At 40.1% G+C, this 24364-nt stretch overlaps 1 protein-coding gene across 1 annotated transcript; it reads left to right on the plus strand.

The window, feature by feature from the left end:
- The first annotated feature begins 16495 nt into the window (after nt 1–16495).
- LOC147880638 (abscisic acid 8'-hydroxylase 3-like) lies at nt 16496–19460 on the plus strand. The gene is made up of 10 exons (XM_087370648.1): nt 16496–16707; nt 16994–17312; nt 17490–17639; nt 17796–18047; nt 18147–18236; nt 18352–18430; nt 18565–18671; nt 18831–18949; nt 19106–19192; nt 19349–19460. Exons 1-10 carry the CDS (start codon nt 16496–16498, stop codon nt 19458–19460), a joined length of 1527 nt encoding a protein of 508 aa, XP_087226774.1.
- The last annotated feature ends 4904 nt before the right edge of the window (nt 19461–24364 follow it).

Genomic DNA, 24364 nt, shown 5'->3' on the forward strand with positions numbered 1-24364 from the left:
TGTTTGGATGTCACAGATAATAGGGTCCAATAGTTTTTCCTCACAAGATATATATTTTTCTATGGATGTCACAGATAATAGGGTCCAATAGTTTTTCCTCACAAGATATATATTTTTCTACAAACTCTGTTACTTTATCGTTTGTTGTGTTGTTGTAGCATGGAGCGTTTCTTTCCAAAGGAGTAGGTGCTCATGAAGGCTTCCTCGATTTTGGGCTTCTGTGACTGAGAAAAAATCATCTACTTGTCCAAACATCATATCGTACATTTTCAAGAGTGTTCTCAGTGCTTGCGTTCGGTGATTGTAATAGCGTGCACATGTTACAGGGTCATTTCGTATTATCTCATGCACATAAATTTCTCTTTTGTCATGCCCAAGTTCTTGAGTCATTAGTTTTCTTAGAGCAGTTGTCAAAGTGGCCCACCTACTCTCTGCACTTGTGAAGGTCACAAAAAATGTTGGAGGCCCTAGCTGTCTGATCATTGCAAACACCTGTTTGCGCAGGTGTTCCAGATAGTCTGGCGATGTCCGAAGTTGGACCAAGTCTCGATATCCTATGTCCGATTGTAGGATTTTATCCAGATTAGGTTTTGTTTTAATGTCTTTTGGTGTGAGCTCACATCCTTGTAGCTTTGATTTTCGTATACGTATCCATGCAAAGCTTGCAACATTTTTGGAAAGTATACTTACTACTTTGAAAAAAAGACTTGGTGTATGTAAAGCATGGCGCCTGTCTTCGTGAAGAATCTCCTATTTTATACTTTGGTGGTAGCTATTATTTTATAAGTTTTTTTCTAACTTTGGATATCCAGCTTGAATAAAGTTGAATAGTTCTGCTCTTCATAGTGTTTGTCTGTCAGTATGAATATTGGCTTTTGGTCTTCACTTGGAGCTATTGCCAGTACTTGAGTTTCATTGTCAAAGATAGTGTGTGAACTTGTAAAACCATGCAAAAGCATGTGAGTGCATGCTTCATATGTGTTACTTTGTGCACAGTGATACAATTCTCTGTATTTTCAGTGTTGATGGCCTTTGCTGTAGTCGTTGAAAGCTTGAAAAGTGGTAGCCATTCTGCTCAGATTGGTATGTTTGCTTCCTTGTGAATAGGCTTGTCGATCAAGATATGTAGAGCTTTCATAACATGGTTTGGATGCACGGTTCCCGTAGTGTATGGGTTTCTGTACTCCAAACGTCTTTTTATTACAACAGAAATTGTTGTTCCATCATCTAATTGGCATGGCAAAATGGATTGTACAATATCTATGTTGTTCGGTACATTGATGATGCTCCCTTTCATGATATATTGCCCATATCCAGAGTATTGTCGTATTTGTGTAAAAGTTGCATGTGGTGCTATCAAGCGTTCTTCGAGTTGGTTTAAACTTGATATCTCTTTGATAGATGTATTTAAATCCATTTTAGTTGGGTCAGTATATCGTGGAATTTTGTCTTTGTTAACACCTTGCAAGCAAGCTTTGCATACGTGTACACTGTCAATAAAGTTGAGCCGATGCAATGCAACTTCTTCATGTAAGAATGTTATCACAGTTGCTTCTGTTACCTGTTGAAGGAAAAATAGTCTATGACAATAGTAGCAAGGGTAAGTAGGAGTATCGGCAATAGCATGTTTGAAGCATGTTACGGCCTTTGCTTCTGTCAAGCTCGAGCAGTTGTCTTGATGGATAGCCTTTCTCCTAGTGAGATATTTCACATGGTGAGCGACTTGGGATGTGGTCTTAGTAGTATGTCCTATGTCACTTGCAAAGGTATTAGCAATGTCCTTGTAAGATTTCAATGGTGATTCTTTAGCATTGAAAGGAGCTTTTCATCATCGTGTAATGACCATGGACTATGACAATAGCGGGTGGTCTTGTTCCTTGTTCTCTATTTGTCATTCAAGGCTACTTGGGAAATACTTTCCCTAGTGTGCTTTGAATGTTTTTCAGGCACTTGAATGTTGGAATTATTCATTGAAGTATCATCATTTTGTTCTTGCAGCGTGTTTTGTTGGCTTTTTTTGCATAAATTTTGTATGTGCGCAACGGCTTGTGTACAGTTATATTCATTGGCCCCTCCTTGTTTTATAAATTGCTCTGCAATTGTTCTGTCATTATTGTATTTGTTTCTGTCCATTATTTCATGAAGCGAGTCATTGTTCTCAATTGTCCACTTTTTGCATTTAATATTGTGTTTATGCTGCTGCCATGACCTTGTGTTGCTAGAGGAACTGATTTCATTTTGATTTCAATGTTGTTTATCTCTTGAGTTTCTTTGACTAGATCAAGACCCGTAGTTATTTGACATTCGTATTTGGTATTAGTACTTGGTACACATTGTTCTATACACGGGTACTGATTGAGAGTAGGAAAAATTGGCTCAATAGTAACCAAACTTGCACCATTTGTCCTAAAACCAAATCCTCCCATCCAACTACCACACTCCTCTCTCATTCCTCTTCCCTGTTCCTTAATTCTGAGCTCCATTTCAAATTTCTCTTGCTCCAACCCTATTTTCAAATCTATTACTTTCTTTTGAGCAGGAAGCTTCTCTCTCTATTCTCCCTGTCATGGGATCGTGAGGGTAGGCTCTTCAACAGTATGGCTTTTTGATCATCCTCATCGACCTTGGATCCAATCTTGTGCAGCTGCTTCAACAATGCTTGCATGCAATTTAGGAACGTGGCCAGATCTTCATTGTCATCCATTCACAAGTCATAAAGTTGCTGCTTCAGGTTGGCTTTGGAATGATGCATCTTTACACTGAATAGAGCTTCAAGCATGATCCATTTCTTTGCTGCATTTTTCGTGACATCTAAGTGATGAAAATAATCTTCACCTAGCACTCTCCCCATCATGCCAATGGCCTTGTCATTTTCTTTCCTCCATGCATGCTTCTCGGCTTCTCTAGTCGTGGGTTCTTTGTCGATATTAGAGACAATACCCCCAACCCTTTGTGCATAGACCATAATTTAGTGGATGATTGCACGCTTTCTCATTCAATTTTGAATTCCCCTTTTAAATGGTACCCTTTTGTTTATAAAAGATGGGTAAAAAGAGGATTTAAAAAATACCTTATGTTGAATCCATGTGCTATGCTTACATATTTATGAGTGAACCCCATGCTTGGGGGTTTCACTATATGTAAATCCTTTGTATCACATGCGTTCAAGGCCTGATGTAAAAGTCCCTTATCTATTAAAAAAATATGAATAAAACACATCCTTTTTCAATTCATCCTATGAATACCACCTTTAAATCATATTCTTGTATGAAAAAATATGTAAAAAAAGATATAAGAAAGCACTTCTTTTTGAATCCATGCGCTACACTTACATATTTATGAGTGATCCCCTTGAGAGCATTGTTAAACAAGTTTTGTAGCACAATCTATGGTACATAACACATATTGTCTGCTTTGTGTATGCCATACAGCTCATTATTTTCTCCATCTAGCACCTTATCATTACAAAAGCTTGTCTAAAAAAATAACTTGTGATATTGAGCTAATATTTTGTATATAAAATTTTGTAGTTTTTCAAATTGATGCTTTGTATATATTTGCACTTTGCAATTTTACAAATAGATAGGATGATTGAGGAGGCTCAAGCCCATAGAGATTTCAATTTGTAGTTGAAGGCCAAAGTTGCGTTCAAGCCTCCCATGGTCATTTATCCACTTCCATCGATTGTTGAGGATGTGCGTGGTAAATTTTTGAAGGCCAATGATTAGATCCACTATTGGGCTTGTTGCATTCCCTTTTGTCACCCACTCATTTGGGTGCTTTCTTTACTGTGCGGTCATGTGTACCACCACTATCTTTGCTTTGTGCATGTAGCAACAAAGATTGGTACATGTGTATGTAGCACACATAGGGAGCCTATTTCTAAAAGGGCTAAATTAAGTCTTGGCATTCCAACATCATGTAGCCCTAATATGTTTATATTCTATGTGACTTTTTACATCATAACAAGTGGTTATGAAGTTATGGAGGTTCTATTATGTTCATGTATAAATTATGGAAGACCACAAGAAGTAGAGCCAATCCAATAAATATGAGATTAGCTATCACCTTCATAACAAAGAAGGCTAGAATGTTTCACACCATACAAGTGGTGTGAGCCCTAATGCAAGCCCCATCCAATATCCTGACTTACCAATCATGTGGATGCAGGTCAAACCACTCCTATCACTCTATTGTACAAATCTAAAAAAGAAGGGGGTGCTCAAGATGGAGAAAGGAGAAGCTCACAAGATAGGAGAGGAAGAGATCGAGAATGGAGGACCACAAGAAGTAGATCCAATCCACTAGATATAAGATTAGTTATTACCTTCATAACACAAAAGTCTAAGAATGATCCACACTATAAAAAGGGGTTGACCACCCACTAAAAGGTGAGGGGTTACCTAGTCCTCATCACATAATCCAATCCCCACTAAATAGATCCTCATCCACCAATCATATGAATGCAAATTAAACAACTCCTATCACTCTTATGATTCTTTAATTCTATTTGTACTTCTTTGTGGTATCCTGTTTTAGAACTCTTGCCCTCCAGGCTCTGCTCTCTTGCCTCCCTACCTCCATACTCTGCAGCATCAGCATCTTGTCCAGCAGCACAGAATGATCCTCAGCACAGATTACTCCTCAGCAGCACAGCACATCCACAGATAGATTCCAGGTCAGTAACAATGGGTTCTCCCCTTAGTCTCTGCAATCTTTTTGCCTAAAATAGAAAAAATACATCCTGTATGGAAATGCATAGACTCAAACCAAGACAGAGAAATCACTGTAGGAATGCAGATCTTCAAGTGTGATATTTGCATGTGATCTTCTTGCATAACCTCCATTCATACTGTATTTGGTTGGAGAAACATAGAAATCACTGTAGGAGTGCACCAGCATGTCATTTAAAAAATTTGCAGCAAAATGCGATGTGGACCTGTTTGAAATTCCAAACTACTCATATCGCATTTTATTGCAAATGTCTCTATTTGGCTTCTTCCACCCCTGTGATTGCCTTCTCTTTGTTAGAACATGTTTTGGTTTTTTGACTTCCATAGCTGTAATCTTCTTGCACAAAACCATTCATACTGTATTTGGCTGGAGAGACAAAGAAATCACTATAGAAGTTCACCAGCATGTCATTTCAGAAATTTGCAGCAAAATGCGATGTGGACCTGTTTGAGATTCCAAACTGCTCATATCGCATTTTATTGCAAATTTCTCTATTTGGCTTCTTCCACCCCTGTGATTGCCTTTTCTTTGTGAGAACATGTTCTGGTTTTGTGACTCCCCTTAGTCTCTGCAATCTTCTTGCCTAAAATAGAAAAATTACATCCTGTATGGAAATGCATAGGCTCAAACCAAGACAGAGAAATCACTGTAGAAATGCAGATCTTCAAGTGTGATATTTGCGTGTGATCTTCTTGCATAATCTCCATTCATACTGTATTTGGTTGGAGAAACATAGAAATCACTGTAGGAGTGCACCAGCATTTCATTTAAAAAATTTGCAGCAAAATGCGATGTGGACCTGTTTGAAATTCCAAACTGCTCATATCGCATTTTATTGCAAATTTCTCTATTTGGCTTCTTCCACCCCTGTGATTGCCTTTTCTTTGTTAGAACATGTTCTTCATGTCTGTGATCTCTTTCCAATCCTTTGTATGCAGTTTTTCAGAGTGATGGCAAGAACCAAATCAACTGCAAGGCAAGTTGGCAAAGGACCAGGTCTTGCAGCAACAGCATCTGGGACAGGTTCCAAGAAGTTTAGTGTGCCTCCAAAGGGAAGAGCTTCACATGGCAGGAAGGGTAAGCCAATGAGCTTGCTCAAGCAAAAGGCCAAAAGATTGAATAAGGGTGCAGGTGTGCTAAGGGAGATAAGGAGGCAACAGAAAGCCATAGGTTTTGCAATACCCAAAGCACCCTTTCAAAGACTGGTGAGAGAAATTTGTGACAGTTGGAACCTTGGGTTCAGGTGGAATAGAACTGCCATTCTTTCCTTGCAGGAAATGGCAGAGGATTACCTGGAGAAATATTTTGAGGATGCAATGCTTGTAGCAGCCCATGCTCACAGGGTGACTTTGATGGCCAAAGATTTCAACACTTTGTCCAGAGTGAGTGTTGAAATCTTTGATGGCCAAAGATTTCAACACTTTTTCAACGCTTTATTCCTTGGAACTTGTGCCATTCATGATTTCATCATCAATACCACAACCACTTTTCCCTCCCCTGGATTCCAATCTTTCATCCCTGCCACGACTCTCTTATGATCCTTTCTCTCTGATCCTTTCCTACCCAGCACACTCCATCTAGACTGCAACCTACCTGAAGACAGTACTGCCAGATCTCCAGGTTACCTAGAGTGCAAAGTTCAAGCTAGAGAAAGAGCAGGAGATTTACCAGTGCAACTCAATCAGCATGGAAAAGGAAAAAAAAGGTCAGAGTTCTAGTTTGGTTTCAATGTTTTTCAACATTTATTTCTTCCATCCATTGGATTTTTGATGTCCCAATGTCTTCACTCAGCTCCATCCTTCTTCTTACATTTTCAATTAATACTGTTCAAGAATGTGGTAAATCACACAGAAATTAGATTGTAGGTTGATATGAATAGAAACAAGAAATTTGCAACAAAATGCGAGGAGAGTGGTTTATAATTCTCTAAACAGCCCATATCGCATTTTGCTGCAAATTCCTGTTGTGGACTCCTTGCTCATGAAAAGTTTCACTCATTTATGAGATCATAGTCCAGGAATCACTGAGATGAACCAAGTACTTGATTTGACATGCACATGAACAGAACTTGAGAATTTGCAACAAAATGCGAGGAGAGTGGTTTATAGTTCTCTAAACAGCCCATATCGCATTTTGCTGCAAATTCGTGTTGTTGACACATTCCTCATGAATAGTTTCACTCATTCCATTATTTCTCTTGCATATGAGATCATAGTGTCCAGGAATCACTGAGATGAACCAAGTGCTTGATTTGACATGCACATGAACAGAACTTGAGAATTTGCAACAAAATGTGAGGAGAGTGGTTTATAGTTCTCTAAACAGCCCATATCGCATTTTGCTGCAAATTCCTATTGTTGACACATTCCTCATGAATAGTTTCACTCATTCCATTATTTCTCTTGCATATGAGATCATAGTGTCCAGGAATCACTGAGATGAACCAAGTGCTTGATTTGACATGCACATGAACAGAATTTGAGAATTTGCAACAAAATGCGAGGAGAGTGGTTTACAATTCTCTAAACAGCCCATATCGCATTTTGTTGCAAATTCCTGTGTATTATTTGTTTCTCACTTCTACCTCATTAATTTGCTATCTTTAGCCCTGTGGAAATCTTCCTTGATGATGAGAAATGTTTTTGTTTTGGAACAGCTGGCTCCCAGGCCCCACCTTTCAAGAGGAAGCTGGACTTTTCTGCTTCTATTATTAGACCACAGCAATCACCAGGTGAGTGATGAGATGTCATGAAGGAATTATCTGGTGATATACAATGCATTCACTGATTGCATATGTCAGCATATAGAATTCATAGTATATAAGTTTTTGAACAGGCAAAAAGAAGAGGCTGGAGCAGAGTGCTGATTCTTCCATCAAGAAACAAATGGAACTAGAAGAGGACAGTTCTCCAGATTTGCTCCTATTTGAGTTTCTTCACAAATGCAAGGCTCAGAGTAACTTCCATATATACCACAGTATTTTCAACATGGAGTTCACAATGAGCTCTGTACTGGAGCAGCACAAAGATTTTCTTTCAGACTATTAGGATGCCTTCAAAGAACTGACAGAGGCAGGAAGAATTGTGGGAGGAGAAAAGGTTTTTGTGCACCTTAATCATATTGTCTCCAATGACAGGTTGAGGTACCATGTGAACAGAAGATTTGACAGCCTGCCTGATCACTATAAATTCAACTGTACTTTACACACCAGAAAGTGCAGAGTGCTGGAGGAGAGCATGGCATTTCTTATGTACATTGTCTTCAGTCAGGAGTCTTTGGATGAACAAGGGCAAGAAATAGAAGAAGAAGACACATCTGAAGCTTCTGAAAAGGAGGATGTTTCTTTGGTCACAGAAATGGCAGAGCAAGAAGAAGATATCAACCTTCAGGATGAGGTGCTGCAAGTGGCTGCTCTTGACCTTGTTCAACTGAGGAAAAAAACTCTGAGGGGAGCAGAGCCAGTTGAAGATTTTGATGTTCAGAGCAGCAACTATGCAGTGCCCATGCTTCCAGGTGTGTTGATTGGTGGAAAGGATTATGTTTTCCTCCATGATATAGAGTGGATGTTTGATTTGAGGGAGGACTATGCCATTTCCCTTATTGCCCAGGCTTCAAGGCTTGACAAGGAGGTTGGCATAGAGGATGACCATTCACTACTGGCTTTGGAAACAATGTTTGATCCTGTAGAGGCCCTTTCATTTTGTTTTAAAGAGGCTGAAAAGTTCCAAGAGCCAGATGAAGCTGCCTTCCAGCTCACACAGGAAGCTATGAATCTCTCAGCACTATACACAGAAAAGACTAGAGAAGAGGCTGGACAAGAAGGGAGAGGGATAAATCTTTGGAAAGATGAACTGCTTGTTGCTGATGAAAATGAGAAGGTACTTCAAACCATATACTTTGACTTCTGCTTAACTTTAGTTTTGTAGGTTGTGTATTGTCTCACTCCAATCCTTTGATATGTTGCAGCTACAAATTGAGGATGACACATTCCTCCAGAGATCAAGTGGAAGCAGGCAGGTTGGGTTTCGCAAAATGTCAGGCCTAGCTCATTATATTCATGATCTAGGCAGTGCCAAGATCTTTATTTACCATAGGCAGTTGAGCAACAATGGAGAAGCCATTGTTTACTTCCTAAAATGTTTGTCCAGGGCTTTAGGTGGACATGCTCTTTCATGGCAAAAGGAAAAGATCATTTTGATAGAGAGGTTGTCTGCCATAGATATATTTGGAGATTATGTGAATAAGCAGGCCTCTAGGGCTGCTTACTTTTTGTCTTACACTTCTTATGCATTAGCATGTGGTGTTAAGGACCCCAAATATCTGGAGGGCTATGGAAAACACCAGCTCGTAAGGTTTCGAGAGCCACCCATGATTGCATCAGGCCACACAGTCCAAGAAGAGGAACAGGTGGAGAGAGCTGAAGAAAAGGATAAAGAGACAGTCGACATCAAGCCAATAAAGAAGAAAAAGACTCCAATCAAGATCAAAAAGAGAGTTCCGATCGGCAGGCCCTGGGAGAAATAGGATTTAGTCATCGAATATAGCACAAACATTATATTAAATTTGAACTGATTTGTATAAAGTCTTTGATATCTGGTATGATCTTGTATAAATGATTAATAAGTTGATGATGAAATGATTTGTACATTTACATAGAGTGGTGTCGTTAAATATTAAATGAACAATATATTGAAATTGTAAACAAATTGTATTAAGTTCAGATCATATGTTTCACATTGAAATTTTTTTCATGCATAACACCAAGAGTCACTTGTTCCACTAAAAAAATTTCTATTGAATGAGTTTGAAAACATGTGGACATAACACCAATAAGTTACAAATGAGTCCTATTCATGTTTACTTGTCCATTTATGGTTTCTAAATATCTTCGATTCCCTCCATTGTCTATGTCTCTCTGCTGCAATTGAATTGTCTAGAGCTTGTCTTCGTCTTTGCTTTTGGGCTAGAAGAAAAGCAAGCTTGATTTTGGAGCTAGCAACGTTTCTTTTAGCATGCAGCCTCTGTAGTATGCCTCGGTAAAACCATTGGAAGACTTCCTTTAGACTATTCGCCTTCTGACTCCCTCCATAGTGTTGTGTGTGTCTAAAAAAAAAATAGGGAAGGTGGTTGTATATGATATGCTGTAAGACATAAGAATGCATAGTAAGTAATAAAAAAAAAGAAGATCACACTTAAGTAAAAGAAAAAGACATAACCTTACCATGTAGTGAGTTATATTGCAGGTTGTCCACGCGTCTTTCATTGACTTTCCAAAATGTTTAATTGCCTCCTCAAAGTTCTTGTAATCACTCTTTGTCCATGTTACTTTGTCACAGAACATGAAGAGTTGATCAAGAGACCTCCACACCTCTGCCTTCCTATTTCGTGCTTCCCCATCTGCCTCATGATCTTTCACAACATTATGGACTTGCTTCCACAATCCATAATTAATCTTTGAAACTGCTCTACCTTGCCTTACTTGCTTACTGTGTTTGGGTCGAGACAAGAATCTTCTTGCCTTAACACCACCAATAGAGGGCTTGTTTGGTACCTCCTTGCCATTGGTAGACTTTTTAAAATCCTTTGTGATTTGAACATCTCCTCCATGCAGGCCTATATCGGATAACACTTTTTCCAATGCTTGAAGAGCATCCTTTCTATTTTTTTCGGGACGGAGTTTCCAAGCAAATCCAATATATAAAAATACCAATTTCTCAATAATTCGACATAGACCATGCAATGTGCAGATGTGAACATTACATAGTGGAATGTCCAGAATGGCCTTGAATTCAGGGTCAACTTTATCTCTATTAGGTGCTCTCTTCCACCATTTTGAATCCATTACTTGAGCTGATTCTTTGCAGTAAAGACAAGGAGACTTTGAGTTGCCTCCTTTACTAATGTTATACATGCACTTAAGTGTTTTAAGATCCCCGGCCATCTGCCACTCTACTTGAAAATCACCTTTTCCTGCAACATGGAGATTCTCGCCTTGCACTTGTCTTTTGATTATTGTTGGTATTTCCGTGTGGTGAAACACCCAATCTAGTGTTTCATGGTCTTCGGTCTTCACCTGCGAGATTATAGGAAACAAAAGTATTACTATATCAGATTTAAAAACAATGACCAAAATCAAGTATAAAACAACCCATGATCATACCTGGAACGAGCCTAACCACCATATGTGTTTCTCTGACTGCACACTAAAATACTTCGAACTCGCTTCAGTCAATGATGTATCAATTGCTCCATTCATCAATGTAATAGTAACTCTTTCCATTTTCTTTTCCTTTACAACCTCACACTCATCCAGTTTGATAACAAATTTCAAAATGCCTTTGCACTCCTCAAATGTTATTCCATAAAACTCGACCATTCTTTTTTGAAGTTGTTGCAGATCTAAAAATATATTGTTCCAAGGATCATACACAGTGGTTCCTTTAACACCATGAAATATTTCTTCAATATGGATATATTGCCCAATAAATTCATCTATACTTTCATTCAAATGACCTCTTATCCTCCACACGGTTGCTGGATTTGGCAGTAAAACTCGTTTAATCCTTTGATCTTTCAAAGTTGAGGATATCGCATGGAAAATCGAACTATATCCCTTCCTGCTAACTCCACTAACATCAAGAGCCTCTTGGATTATAGTGCCATCAACTTGATTATTGGATACAAAGTCCTCTACAACATTGCGTTTGACTGTTTTGTATTTTTTTTCCTCAATCAAACCTTTTGCTACACCGCAAGAAAGCAATCCTTTCATTTGTTTAACAGGAAGAAGGTTCGGGTCCATATTTTCTTTTGCAGGCTCCAATAATTTCCTGTAATAACAACACAATATGACTATATTATTCAGCACCTCAATTCTTATTTTGCGACAATCAACGAAATAGATATAGTCTGGAAGAGAGCCTTTTTGAGTATACAAAATGATAAATTTCAATCTAACCTTGCTTCCTGAATTCGTCGCTTGCATCCACCAGTCCCAGCCTTCAAATTTGCAATGTTTTTAATCTTCCTGCTACGTTGTCTGTCTCCAAGCACGGTTCTCTTCTTTCTTGCTCTTGTCAACTCTTTTTTACTCTTTGAATGCTCCTCAATTTCATTCTGCAACTGCTGCTCCAATTTTGCACGAATGGCTATCTCCTCCATCTTGGCCCCCTTTTCTTGTAGGTACATCATTTTATACGTTTTCGCAAATGCAGACTGCGCTGAAATATAACCAAGAAGTCCATTTTGTCCATCGCCGGCAAACCTCAGTAATGTGGTGGGATTGACAAATGGAGGTGTAGAGTTTTTTACTTGACATTTTGGATATATGCTTCCATCGCACCATAAGTCAATATGTTGAAGCCCTTCTCTTCTCATATTTTCCCGCTGTTGAGCATTCAGCACCGTATCCTTTCGTCTTTTTTGTGCTGGAGCATATTGTTCTTCCAAGTCGATGTGAAGATGGTGTAATCGCTTCTTCTCAGATAGTGACTCACTAGTATCGGCCATTTTTTGTGCTCCTCAGGTTGCGAAGTTTGTTTTTCAATCTCATAGTCATTTTGTAACATGAATCGTGGAAGTGTGGCGGTATCCATGTGAATATTTTGAAAACTTGCAATAACTAAGTTTAGTGATGGACTCTTAATGAAAGACCTGCACACGTCGGCCAAAGAGATGCGGAATCTTTGGTAAACAAAAAAAAATCTAAGAGGATATTTAATACAAAATCGTGTTAGTCAGACAAAAGATTATCTTATTCCTTTTTGAATTGACAGTTCTGTAGTCCTTACTGACAAATCTGAGCCACGTTTCCGTATTTTACTATTTTTGAGGTCTTTTAGGAGAGAAATAAATCAAAAAATAGTGAATTTCTTACAGGGCCCCAAAATGAGTTCCCTTTTTCCCTAATGACCAGAGAGAGCAATGAGAGCAAATTAGGAAGGATGCAGTTGGGAGTGACTGGGCGGGTATGGTGAGGCATTTTATAGGTAATGGAGTTTTTGAGTCTGGTAAGAGAGACGATCAGGGAAGTAGGAAGTCAGGAGAATTGGAGCGACAAGTAGTTGACAGAGCAGGGGGGTTGGGGTTGGGTTTTAGTGGGTTTCATTAGGAATAAAAAATTGTAGTAGAGAGAGACTTATAAAAAGGTTTTATAGAGAGAGAGAAAGGAAAAAATGAGAATAAATAGAAATAAGAAAAAATTAAGGACAACAAAGAAAAAATTAAGGTAATTAAGAAAAAATTAAGGTAATTAAGAAACAATATGGAAAAATAAGAAGAAAAAGGAAAGCTTAAGAAAAGAAAAAATAAGAAGAAATAGAAATAAGGAATAAAAAAAGAAAAAGAAAAAAGATAGAAATAAGGAAAATTTAAGGAAAACAAAGATAAAATTAAGGGAATTAAGAGATGGGGAATTTAAAACTTTAAAAAATGTAAAGAGTGGAATTAAACCCTTAAAAAAAGCATGTGAAAGGAGTAATGTAAAGAGTAGAAAAAGGGAGGGGGGGGAGGGCAGAGCATAAAATTTTTAAGGAAAAGAAACAATAAGGAAAAAACTAGGCAAATAAAGGAAAAATAAGAAAAAATAAAACAATAAACAGTTTTTAAGGAAACTTAGGAAAATAAGGAGAATTAAGATAAAACATGGGGGATAAATCATTAAAATTTTTGAAGAATTCAGAAAAGTAAGAGGAAATATATAAGGAAATAACGTTTTGGAACAAGGGGCATTGGGAAAAAGTTATAGGGGGGTATAAGGAAAAAAATTAGAAAAAATAGGAAGAGAAGGGGGTTTAAGGAAAAACTAATAAAATTTAGGGGAAATTAGGGAAAATAAGGGTAATTAGGGAGGAAGGATAAGGTAAATACGAGTTAGGGCAAGAGGGGTGTTGGGGGAAATAGGGAAAAATTGGAGAAAAAAGGTGAGAGAGGATTGTGTGTGTGTGTGAGAGAGAGAGAGAGAGAGAGAATCGATTTCACAGTTGGAAGTTGTTGCATATGCAATAGGTTGGAAGCAACTCACCTATTGTAGCATTTTGAAAATTTTGCCAATTCATGCAATAGCTTCAGATGAATAGAGAACCAAGATGATTGAAGAATGAAGTACGGAATGAAGGAGGGACTGCAACTTATGCTACTTATACTAAACCTAAAAAACTATCATAAACCTAATTATATCCTACCTCCCATAAAATCTCTAAGTTAAATTAATTTTAAAATATTAATATAATATTTATTTTTATTAATAAATAATTTTAAAAAATAAAAAAAAGTTTGAGAATAAAAAAATGTTCTTCAAAAAATTAATGTATATTAGTCAATCATATAACAAGGAGTATGTACAATATCAAAAACTAATTTAGAAATTAGTGAATATATTTGTAAGCTTCGTGTTAAAAATATGCATCGATGTGCTTTTATCCTCCTACGTGCTTATCTCTTATGTGTATCGTATTGTGCAGATGCCCTAAACTTTTTTAGTTTAAATCATGTCTAGAAATCAATTACTTTAAGTCCTCCCTAAAGTATCATACCCATTAAATACCATTATGGTTTGAAATGCATATTGCCTTGTTTCTTTTCAAGAAAATCTTACAGTGTGAAAAGCAAGGTGCAAAATCATAGTAAGCTTTTTATCAAAAGAATGGGAGAAAAGCATAGAAGTGCTTTTGTCATAAATCTATATAATTCATAACAAGCACATGATTGTCAACATTGTCTATGTCTTCAAGCAATAATGGAGAGGTCTTGTTTCTTGAGTGTCTTCAACCAAGATTCCAAGTTAAGATTCTCTCCAAGTCTTAATGTGCATTCAGTATTTTTTGTTTATAGATTGAGGTTGCGAGACAAATGAGAGATTAGAGCTCTATGGGAATGATGTTGATCAATCAATCTATCTGTCTATCACTTCGCGCGAGCTCCGCGCATCACGTCAGCTACAGTGGAGACACTGTTGTGAGGTTCAGCCAACCTCCAAGATTTGGTGTTAAGTAGCTGCAAGCATGCTGCCAAGATGGATTTGTGTTTAAGCAAGTGCTAGCACATAAGCTTAGCAAGGGCCTTGAAGAGATGAAGGCTAGCATGGCATAGCCTTGGCATGTGAAGCTTTGGAGAGCCTTGCGATGACCTTATGCTCTACTCTCACTGCAAGCCTAAAAGCTCGACTTACTATAGTGTTCAAACTCCCATTTTCTCGAGGTTGGAGAGGCACGTAATGCCGTCTAAGTGGAGAGTGAGAATGTTACGTGCTCTACTTCAAACTTCCTCTAATGATAGTGGTTAGATTCTACTAAACGATTTGAGAATGTTGGAATCATCCTGCTAAGGACACATGCAGAGCCTCTCAGGCTCATATTGGCAAATTTTTGGGATATTGTCTCTAAGATCAAAGAAATTGCCAAAAGACGATGAGAATTTGAATTTTGCCTATCGCGCAGAGATCTCGTAGTGATTTTACTGGCATTCGACTACGATTACGACTATTGACATTCAGGTAATATGCCAGTTTCTTATCCATTCGTGAGACTTATCCTTGGCGCTAATATTCTCGGCATCTCGGTACCCAGGAAAGGGCCCGTTGTGGTTATAATAATTTTACATTATATATTATTATATAAGTATTTTCAATTACTAGTCCATTCAAAATTTCTTGGTTTCAATCTAAATTCTTACAACATTCCTCTCGTTTATGCATGTTATCGATGCCAAGGAGCAAGGAAATCCAAGATGGATGCAAGATTGAAGGATGACTACACCTGGTTGTAGTGATTTATGTGACAATATTGTATAAACTGCAACGAGGATCAGTTATTGTATCGCCTTATTCATGTATTTGTTGGACATCACAAAATCAATAATAAATCACCGCCCTTGATATTTGCAAGGAGGATCGGGTCCTAAGGGACCTTGTGTCGAGTCTCATGTCCACTATTTTACTGATTTTCTTTTTTCCTTAAAATTTTGATAAAATACAACGATTGAGCTTCAATTTTGAGTTAGTAGTTAGGTGATCCACTATGGAAAGGTTGCCGGCCCCGCAAATCTGGTTTTCCTTTCTTTTTCTTGACCATCACCTACTAGGGGCAAACTGCCCTCGAGAGGGGCTGAGTGGTACACACACCCACACATACGTTCAACCTAGAGAGGACCTCGATGATGTATGATCGTGAGGGATTGATAGTGGAACGTTGCGCACATGCACACGTCCATTCACCACACAATATTAGCTCCACAAACACAACCCTTCACCACTCGATCCCGATCGATCCTCTCTCTCTCTCTCACACAATCTCACGTTTTGAACCAAAATTTTGAACGTCGCAACTTTGCAAAATCGCTTTTATGGTCCCTGAACAGCAATCGCAACATGAAGCCCTTATATCACATTCCTTCTTTGTTTCTCATCAAACGCGTACAGACATCAATCCGCCCGCCTAAACACCGCATAATACAATCCCTGGATGGAAGCCGCAGAGCTATCTTCAACCATTCAGTGCCTTCTAAGAGTAGTCATATCTATGGACCTAAAGTGAACTTCATCAGCCTCGGGTGATGCCCATTCCGCAATCTGCTTCACTTAGAGGGGCTGAATCCTCCGAGGTTATGGTGAATTTATCCTCGATTGAGATGCAAAGATAAATCCCGAATATAGGTCCAGAACGTAGGTTATGGTGAATTTATCCTCGATTGAGATGCAAAGATAAAGGCTGGCTGTACGATTAAGGACGAATCATATAGCAGCAGTATACACAAACCGTCAAGCATGGTGACGGGCAGGGAAATGGAGCTTGTATGGGTTGCCGTTGGCACGGTGATGCTAGCCACAGCAGCATTGCTGCCTCTCTACAATAGGCTCAGAACTACCACCCCTCGAGGTCTGCCATTGCCACCGGGCTCCCTTGGCTTGCCCTGTCTAGGAGAGTCTCTCGCTTTGAAGACCCAGCGCCAAACCTTCTGGATCACAAGGCAACAACAGTAAGTATCATCAACGTAGCGTCTTTATCTGCACAAGCAACTAGCCTGCAGATTTTCAGCATCGCCTTCTCGTCTTGTTCGTCACAGGCACTCATCAAACTTCTATCGGCAGTCTTTTCCTAGAAATTTCAAAAGAGATCTTTGCAAAAAAAAAAAGAAATTCCAAAAGAGCTCTGCAGGGTTGTCTATTCTTAGCTTTTGCATTGTGGCCGAGGAGCATGTATAAATGTATTTGGCGATCAGCTTCCACTTCGAACTAAGCTTTCTGCTCCTTGTGCTTCCGCAGATATGGCGACGTCTTCAAGACCCACTTGTTTGGATACCCGTCGATCGTTGTGGCTGGCCCAGAAGCAGCGAGGTTTGTCCTGGTTGACCAGGCAAGTTCCTTTCGCCAACGCGGGTTGCCCATGATCGAGAAACTACTTGGGGATAATTTCTTCGGCTATCAACACGAGAAGGTGCATGCAGATCTCCGGAAGATCCTGCATAGCCCATTGCTTCCGGAAGCTCTCGAGCGCGCCATTCCTGTTATTGAATCCATTGCCCTAGATGTCCTTCGGCACTGGGAGGGAAGGGTGATTAATACGCTGGAGGAGGCCAAAAGGGTTCGTTCTCTCGAATGTCTGAATTTTGTGGTTTTCTATAAGCGCTTTTAACTTCCAGAAGAACAAGTTTGTGTAGGAAAGAATCCCAACAATAAAGACTTCAAACGCTCGCAATGTGAATTATCGTGGCTGAGACTTGAATTTTTTTTGTCTGCGGTGCCGCGTGAAAGCTATCAGTACGTTTTTAAGGTAGCCATGGAGTTTATAATTGGTGTTGCGCCTCAACATGAGAAGGAGGAGCTTACCAGAGCATGCGAACACTTGATACGTGGAGTAAGCTCCTTGCCGATAAACGTACCCGGAACAAACTACTACAAGGCAATCAAGGTTCTCATGATCAACCTGCTGCACACACGTGATTGCCCTATTTGATTTACTATATATTCCCGATCAACAAGATCTGCATATTCTTTGTTTGTTGCAAACAAGAACGAGTCGTGTTTCTAATAAGCACCCCGCTTGACCTTACATTTGGTCGTCCAGGAAAGCAGAAAGAAGGCGTGTGCTCTTCTAGACAAGATAATCAGCTTCAGAAGCTTGGACAGTTCTCCCCACGGAGATATCCTTGGACTGATGATGACGCTGGAAGATGAGGATGGGACGAAGCTGAGGCCTGAAGAGATTCACGATAACATTCTCACGTTCCTTTACGCTGCATACGATTCCTCTGCGGCCGCTTTGTGTTGGACCATAAAGATGCTTACAGAACAGCCTGATCTTCTAGGGAGGGTTCTGGTACACACCATTTCATCCCTACAGGATCACACGGTTACCTGCTTCCAGAATCGAGAGTTGCTTGCATGCCTAGCTTATTAACTCGCCTCTTTCGACCAGACCGAGCATCACGTGATTCGAGGAAAGAAGAGCTCTGATGAAAATATCAAATGGTACGATGTGAAAGAAAAGATGCAGCTTACAGTACGGGTAAGGACCTTAAATTCTAAAGATTCTGGAATGTGCAACTGATTCTATATGATGACGAAAGCAACTGCATAGTATTTTATCGACATTTTCATCATAATGTAATTGATGCCTGCAGGTAATCAAAGAAACTTTGCGCTTTGCCAACGTTGTAGAATTCTCGTACAGAGAAGCGCTCGAAGATGTACCATATCAAGGTCTGCGGGAATGAGCAGCATTACTCAGAAGACAGTGAATCGCATAGTAAAAATTTTATGTAACTTATAGAACCAAGCGTATAGGTGAAGGTGAAGCATTGTATCTAATAACTTGTTTTGGGGTTTCAAACCAGGAATCGTGTTCCCTCGAGGTTGGAGAGTTATCGTGGCACATGCAACATACCATATGAACCCAGAATATTTCCCACACCCCCAGGACTTCGATTCATCTCGTTTTAGTGTAAGGCTTCGTCTTAGCTTATTTATCAAGTAGCTTCCCGACACAAAGTAGACTCCAGAGCTTTGTACTTCTCTGCTGTGAGCCTTGATTCTTGCCCAAGAACGCCCAGCAGTTACTTATGATCCTTGGCAATGGTTGTTTTGATGCGATCGTGGGCAGGTGCAGCCGAAGCTGTATACTTTCACGCCATTTGGAAGTGGCCTTCACGCGTGCATGGGGAGAGAGTTGCTTCATTTGGAATTGATGGTGTTCATTCACCACTTTGTGTTGAAATACAGGTGATCGGCTATATAGGGCGTCTATTCTTGTCTTCCAGTTTTAAGATTTAACCCTTGTAGCATGTCAAGTAAATATTCATTTCCGATTCTTAGACAGGTTGTAGTCACACCCCATTTCCTTAGAATTGATCTGTGGGATATTATTAACTGTTGTAGTTGGGAACGCCATGGAAACGAAGATGGTTCAGAATTTCTACCAGTTCACGTGCCCAAGGCAGGATTCCCTATACACGTCAAACGAAGGTAAAGATCACAGATACAGAAAGGCATAAATAAGCGCCATAGCACAGCACACGAGAGAGGGAGAGGGAAGGCCGAGGAGTAATGTCCTCTGGGATGCCTCAACTGTTTTCTGGGCTTTCCTTCAGAGTGCGTTGATTGGCCGTGCTTATGTAACAGGAGTAGAAAGCCATCAACGGACACTACCTCGTTACAGGCAGCTGCAGCTGCCATGATAAAGACCAAAGCATCGCAACAGCAGCAGCAACATCAAACAGTTATACAAGGTTGATGAATAGACAAAGACCCAGGCTCTCCAATGTCATTTCGGGTGGTGTAAGGGAGTTCATGCCATCACTGAGGCTCTTTACTTGTACATAAGACTGCATCAATGGTCAAGCTTTAGCACAAACACATTGATATCAATGAGGACTTTTATCTATGTATTCTACATTTAAAGTTCAAACTTCGTTTCATCCCTCTTTTCAATAATCAATTCATTGAAATTTTCACAGACGTAATGGAATTTACTCCTAATCTCGTCCCTCTTTCCAATAATCTATTTGACATTGAAATTTCACAAATTGAATTCTATCTCTGTTCTAGATACAAAGTTCAAACTTCACAAGAGGAGAGTTTCTCTTGTTTATCACTACACACATGTAATGGATGTAACTCCTTTTCTCATCCCTCTTTTCAATAATCTAGATTCATTGAATTTTTCATTAGCATAGTGCAAGGCAAGTGCATGCTTGCATGTATGTGTCTGTGTTCCTTTGCGCATTCATTTACGCCACACAAGCGCACCTGTGTGCCTATGCATGTACACGTCCTTGTGCATGTCTATATGTGTGCATGTGCATACATGAATATATACATATTTGTTCATGGATGCACATTTTGGATGGAAGAAAAACAAACCAGTAAGCCATTTGTAAATACAAAAACTTGAAATTTGCTAGACTTCTTGCCATGTATACAGATTCCAAGTCAAACCTTGAAAAGTAGTTTTGTATTTGATATATATGTTTTTCAAATAGATCATGAGGCCATGACCATTCCCTTTTGTTAAACTGTATTTATAGATTAGCAATATCTAATTGTGTGGTGTACCACCATGGGAAACAAAGGCATGTGATGCTAATTTATCGGCGTGTTAATTGTACATGAATATTGAAATAGACTTGTACAATGCTACATTTAGGGACTAGAGTATATGCAATAGGCTCTATGCACCACTCCACATTTTCCATGCACCTTTGAAGTCACAATTGGTGATGCCACAAATAAAGAATATAATCAACAGCTAAATAGATTACTACCGAACCAGTAGAAATGTTATCATATTGGCCATCCTTTGCACCCATATTGATGATCTTGTGAACAATGTGACGCTCTATGAGAATTTAAATGACACACAAAGAGGATGCCTCTAGAAACCTTATGAAGAAAGAGTAGATGGCACCGACTCTAGGTCAAGGATGCATAAAGCATGAAAATGCACATAGTAAGTAGAATCATTACGCAAGTAAACTTATACATGCAAACCTATACATGCCTTTGCAGACCCCAGCATAGAGTAGCTCTTTATAAAGTGGCAAATCATAACATACAACCTTGTGATAATCACCTAGTTAGAAAACTAGTAGCAACAGAAGAACTCACATAAGGTCCTCAACTACCATAGAAAAATAATCAATCAACAAAGAAGATATTTGAACGATAATGACAATATATACAATTCCTTAGCTAGCCAAGATGAGCACACATAAGTCACATTTTGTGGTGTGGTCTCAGCGGTGACTCACGTGTCATGGGGTAGTTGAAGATATGCCGACGGAGCTTCCACTCCCGGCTACTCCTTGTGGGAGCAATGCATAGCACGAGCCATTTGCAAGTGTCACTCATGCAGCCTCTGGATTGTTGCAATGTGGTTTCACATGAGAAAGGGGAAAGGGGAAGAGGGGAGGGAGAGGGAGAAGGAGGGAGGAGGGAGGAGGAGGGAGGAGGGAGGAGGAGGAAGGGAAGAAGGAGAAGGGAGTGAAGGGGGATAGAGTGACAACCACAAAGGCACTACAATGGAAACAAGAGAACACCCAAAACACTCTCTTGGAAGAGAAGAGGGAGCTTGTATTCAAACTTGTGCAAACAACAATGAAGACCAAAGTCAAACTTTTGGCCTTTTATACAAGTCACCTTTTGAAGGGAGGGCCAACCCTTTTTCTTTTTAGCACTCTCCCTCACTTTACAACCATGGGCTCTTGGGCTCGTAGGGTGCCAAGGCATATTGCTAGTCTTACCGACTCTCCCTACTAGCAGAAATAGCTCTTTTGTTAACCATATTAAAGCGCTTGGGACAAGCCTAGTGTTAGGAGGTGGTCCTAACTAGTTCCCAAATAGTGCTTGTGTTAGCCTTGCCACTCCTAGGTTCGGGTGATTTGGGGCTCAAACTCCCTGTGCGCCCTCACACCTTCACCTGTTTGGTGTTTGAACCTCATGAACGCGGCTCAAAACCTAGAGTGACAAGGCTAGGCTTCCGTGAGACACTCAAAGGTAATCAAATCCTGAATGTTGCTGGGAAGCCTTTTCTTCGGAATACTTAGGGAACAAACTCCCTGAGTTTGAGCTGTATTTCTTCCGGGGCTATTTTTGTTGGTGTCACTATTTCTTGTGGATGTGGAGCTAAATAGTGCAAGGCGCATGCACTCTTCGTGGTCTAGAAGTTCTGGGCGGGGGTAGCTAGAACATACAACCTGTGCACGTTGCCTGGAATCTTTGGACTTTTGGGCGGGCTTAGGGTATTTGGGGATCAAACTCCCTGAGTTTGAGCTATACTCCTCCGGTGTGCACGTTGCTTGTAATCTTTGACCTTGGTGTATTTGGGTATCAAACTCCCTTGAGCTTATCCTGTTGAAGTAGATCATTCGGCTTGGTCACCTTTACTCATTGATTACCCTACATTTGGCGATTGTACTCTGTGGATGTTAACTGCCCCCTTTCCTATTGCTGCTGATCCATCCTTGGGTCAGCCCCACTGGAGGGTGGTGGTGGAGAGGACTAACTGCAAGATGGCATAGCGGTCCAACTACCTGGACATGAGGCAAGCAAGGTACGAGTGGTACTTCCAAAAATGGGATGCATGCATATCCTCGTAAGTGCGGAGGTGATGCCCATGGAGGTTGTGGACACATAGGTAGAGGCCGAGCTCCTGGAACTGAGATGGACCAACGTTGGGGTTGAAGACAATTTGGTTGGTCAGATTGTGAATGCGGTTGTCGATGGGGCAGCTGTGGGTAGAAAGATCACAGAGGAGTAAGAGGATGAGGCGATTGAAGCGGACGGCGACGACGATGGCTAGATTGGGGACGGAGCCGTAGGTGTCATTGAATGACTAGAGGTGAGAGCAAAAACCATCCTGTGTCATTTCTTTTGGGAAGTTGTACTTCGGAAAATTGTACAGCACATTGGAGCCCTATTGCTAGAGAGCTCGAAAGGTGGCCCACCCAAGTCCAACGTCGTTTCATGGGCATGTAGAGTGGGTGGACTCGACGATCGATGGGCGCACTGCAATAGTAGGGCCAAAATTTTTTCAGCTTCAAAAAAGGGGAGCCACCAATTGGGCTGTAGACCGGCATCTGCATCGGTCATGGGGATAGGGGCAAGGTTGTATCCTCCTTGTGTGCGCTTGGGATGCGCTTGTCGTTGCTAGTCATCGAATGACTGCATTATAAATTGTGTGAGAGGGAGCACTTCTAGAATCTCATAGTAGCGATGGAGGTTGGAACCCTCAAGCTAGCGCTTCCAATGGTGCATGAGCACACTATCTGGCTCCTATCTGGCAACTCTTGGAAGGACCACAAATGTGGATGCCAATGAACATCTTCAGGAGGAGACCTTGACGGGGATGGCAAAGCTTCGTCATCTCAGCAACAAGCGGCATTGGCTCTGTCTCTGGGGGGGCTATAGGAGTCATGGCATCGATACTTTGTACAAAATGTGCTGCTTTGAGCAGCATGTTGAATGTCTTGTCAGGGAGGTCGACCGGAGCATTGAAGGTGATGGATGGGGAGGGTCCGTGTTGTGCAGTGGTGGTGTTGGAGGCATTGGACAAGTACTCAGGTAGTGTTGTCCAAGGAGAGGACATTGGGTAGCTTGTTGGGTGGGTTGGGTGAGATCTAGTGGAGGCGGTGATCTGCAGGGGGGGTGGTGGTATGAAAGAGGGTGATTGCATTTTGTTCTTCATCCTCGGTTATTTCTTCACGGTATGCTACGTGAATTGTTTCAAAATTGCTCACCAAGGACTCAAGTGAGTCTTGGAGAGCCCGTAGCACCCGATTAAAGAGTATTATTATTCCAAGGGGTTGGTAGGTGGTGGTCTGGTAGGGCGCAAGGTGTCCTTGAGCTCGGATTGCTGAGACTCGACCATAGGTTTGCATCCAAGTTATGTCTGCATGCAGACTTTTGGGAGTGCAGATCCATGGCGTGAGTTCTTTGGATTTTGTGAGTTGCATCACCTCATCGTCCGCAAGGTAATTAAGGGACTCGGTGATGACACGGCACTAGCCTTGAAAGTTAAGTCCATGTTGGCACAGAGACAACACCCTTTATTTCAAAATGTATGTATGTTTAAATAATTCAATTTACGAGTGTTAGGATTTATGAATGTATGTTTTTTAGAAGTAGGCTTGAAATATATGCTTTCTCTTTCTTTTAAAACAAATGTATGCTTAATAAGTTGAATTATCATATGCCTAAAGCTTAAAGCATATGCATAGGTTAATGATTTAAAATTTTAAGCTTTATGCATAAAGCTTCAAGCATATGCTTAAAAGATTTAAATCTTTAAGCATATGGTTCAAAGATTTAAGCTATTTGCTTCAAACGTATATGCTTCTCAAGGCTTGAAGCATATACTTTAAAGCTTTATTCAGAGGCGGGGATTCTAGGAAACACATTGTTGAAGCAGATGGAGACTTCACCATGGTGATTCCCTGGAATCCTTGCCCTTTCTATAAAAAAAAATTCCCTTTCCCTTCCCTGAAAATAATCATATCCTTCAAAGCTTTAATCTTTATGCATATGCATAAATCTTTAAGATAAGATACATTGCATAGCCTTCAAAGCGTTAAGCTTTCTTTGGGGCCAAGCATGAAAAAGTTTTCATCCTCACTTGTTTCTATTGATATTCTTAATTGG

The sequence above is a fragment of the Dipteris shenzhenensis genome, chromosome 32 (genome assembly GCF_047967505.1).
Source record: "Dipteris shenzhenensis isolate YYH24624 ecotype China chromosome 32, Dip_SZ_1.0, whole genome shotgun sequence".
In the NCBI taxonomy this organism is placed as follows: domain Eukaryota; kingdom Viridiplantae; phylum Streptophyta; class Polypodiopsida; order Gleicheniales; family Dipteridaceae; genus Dipteris; species Dipteris shenzhenensis.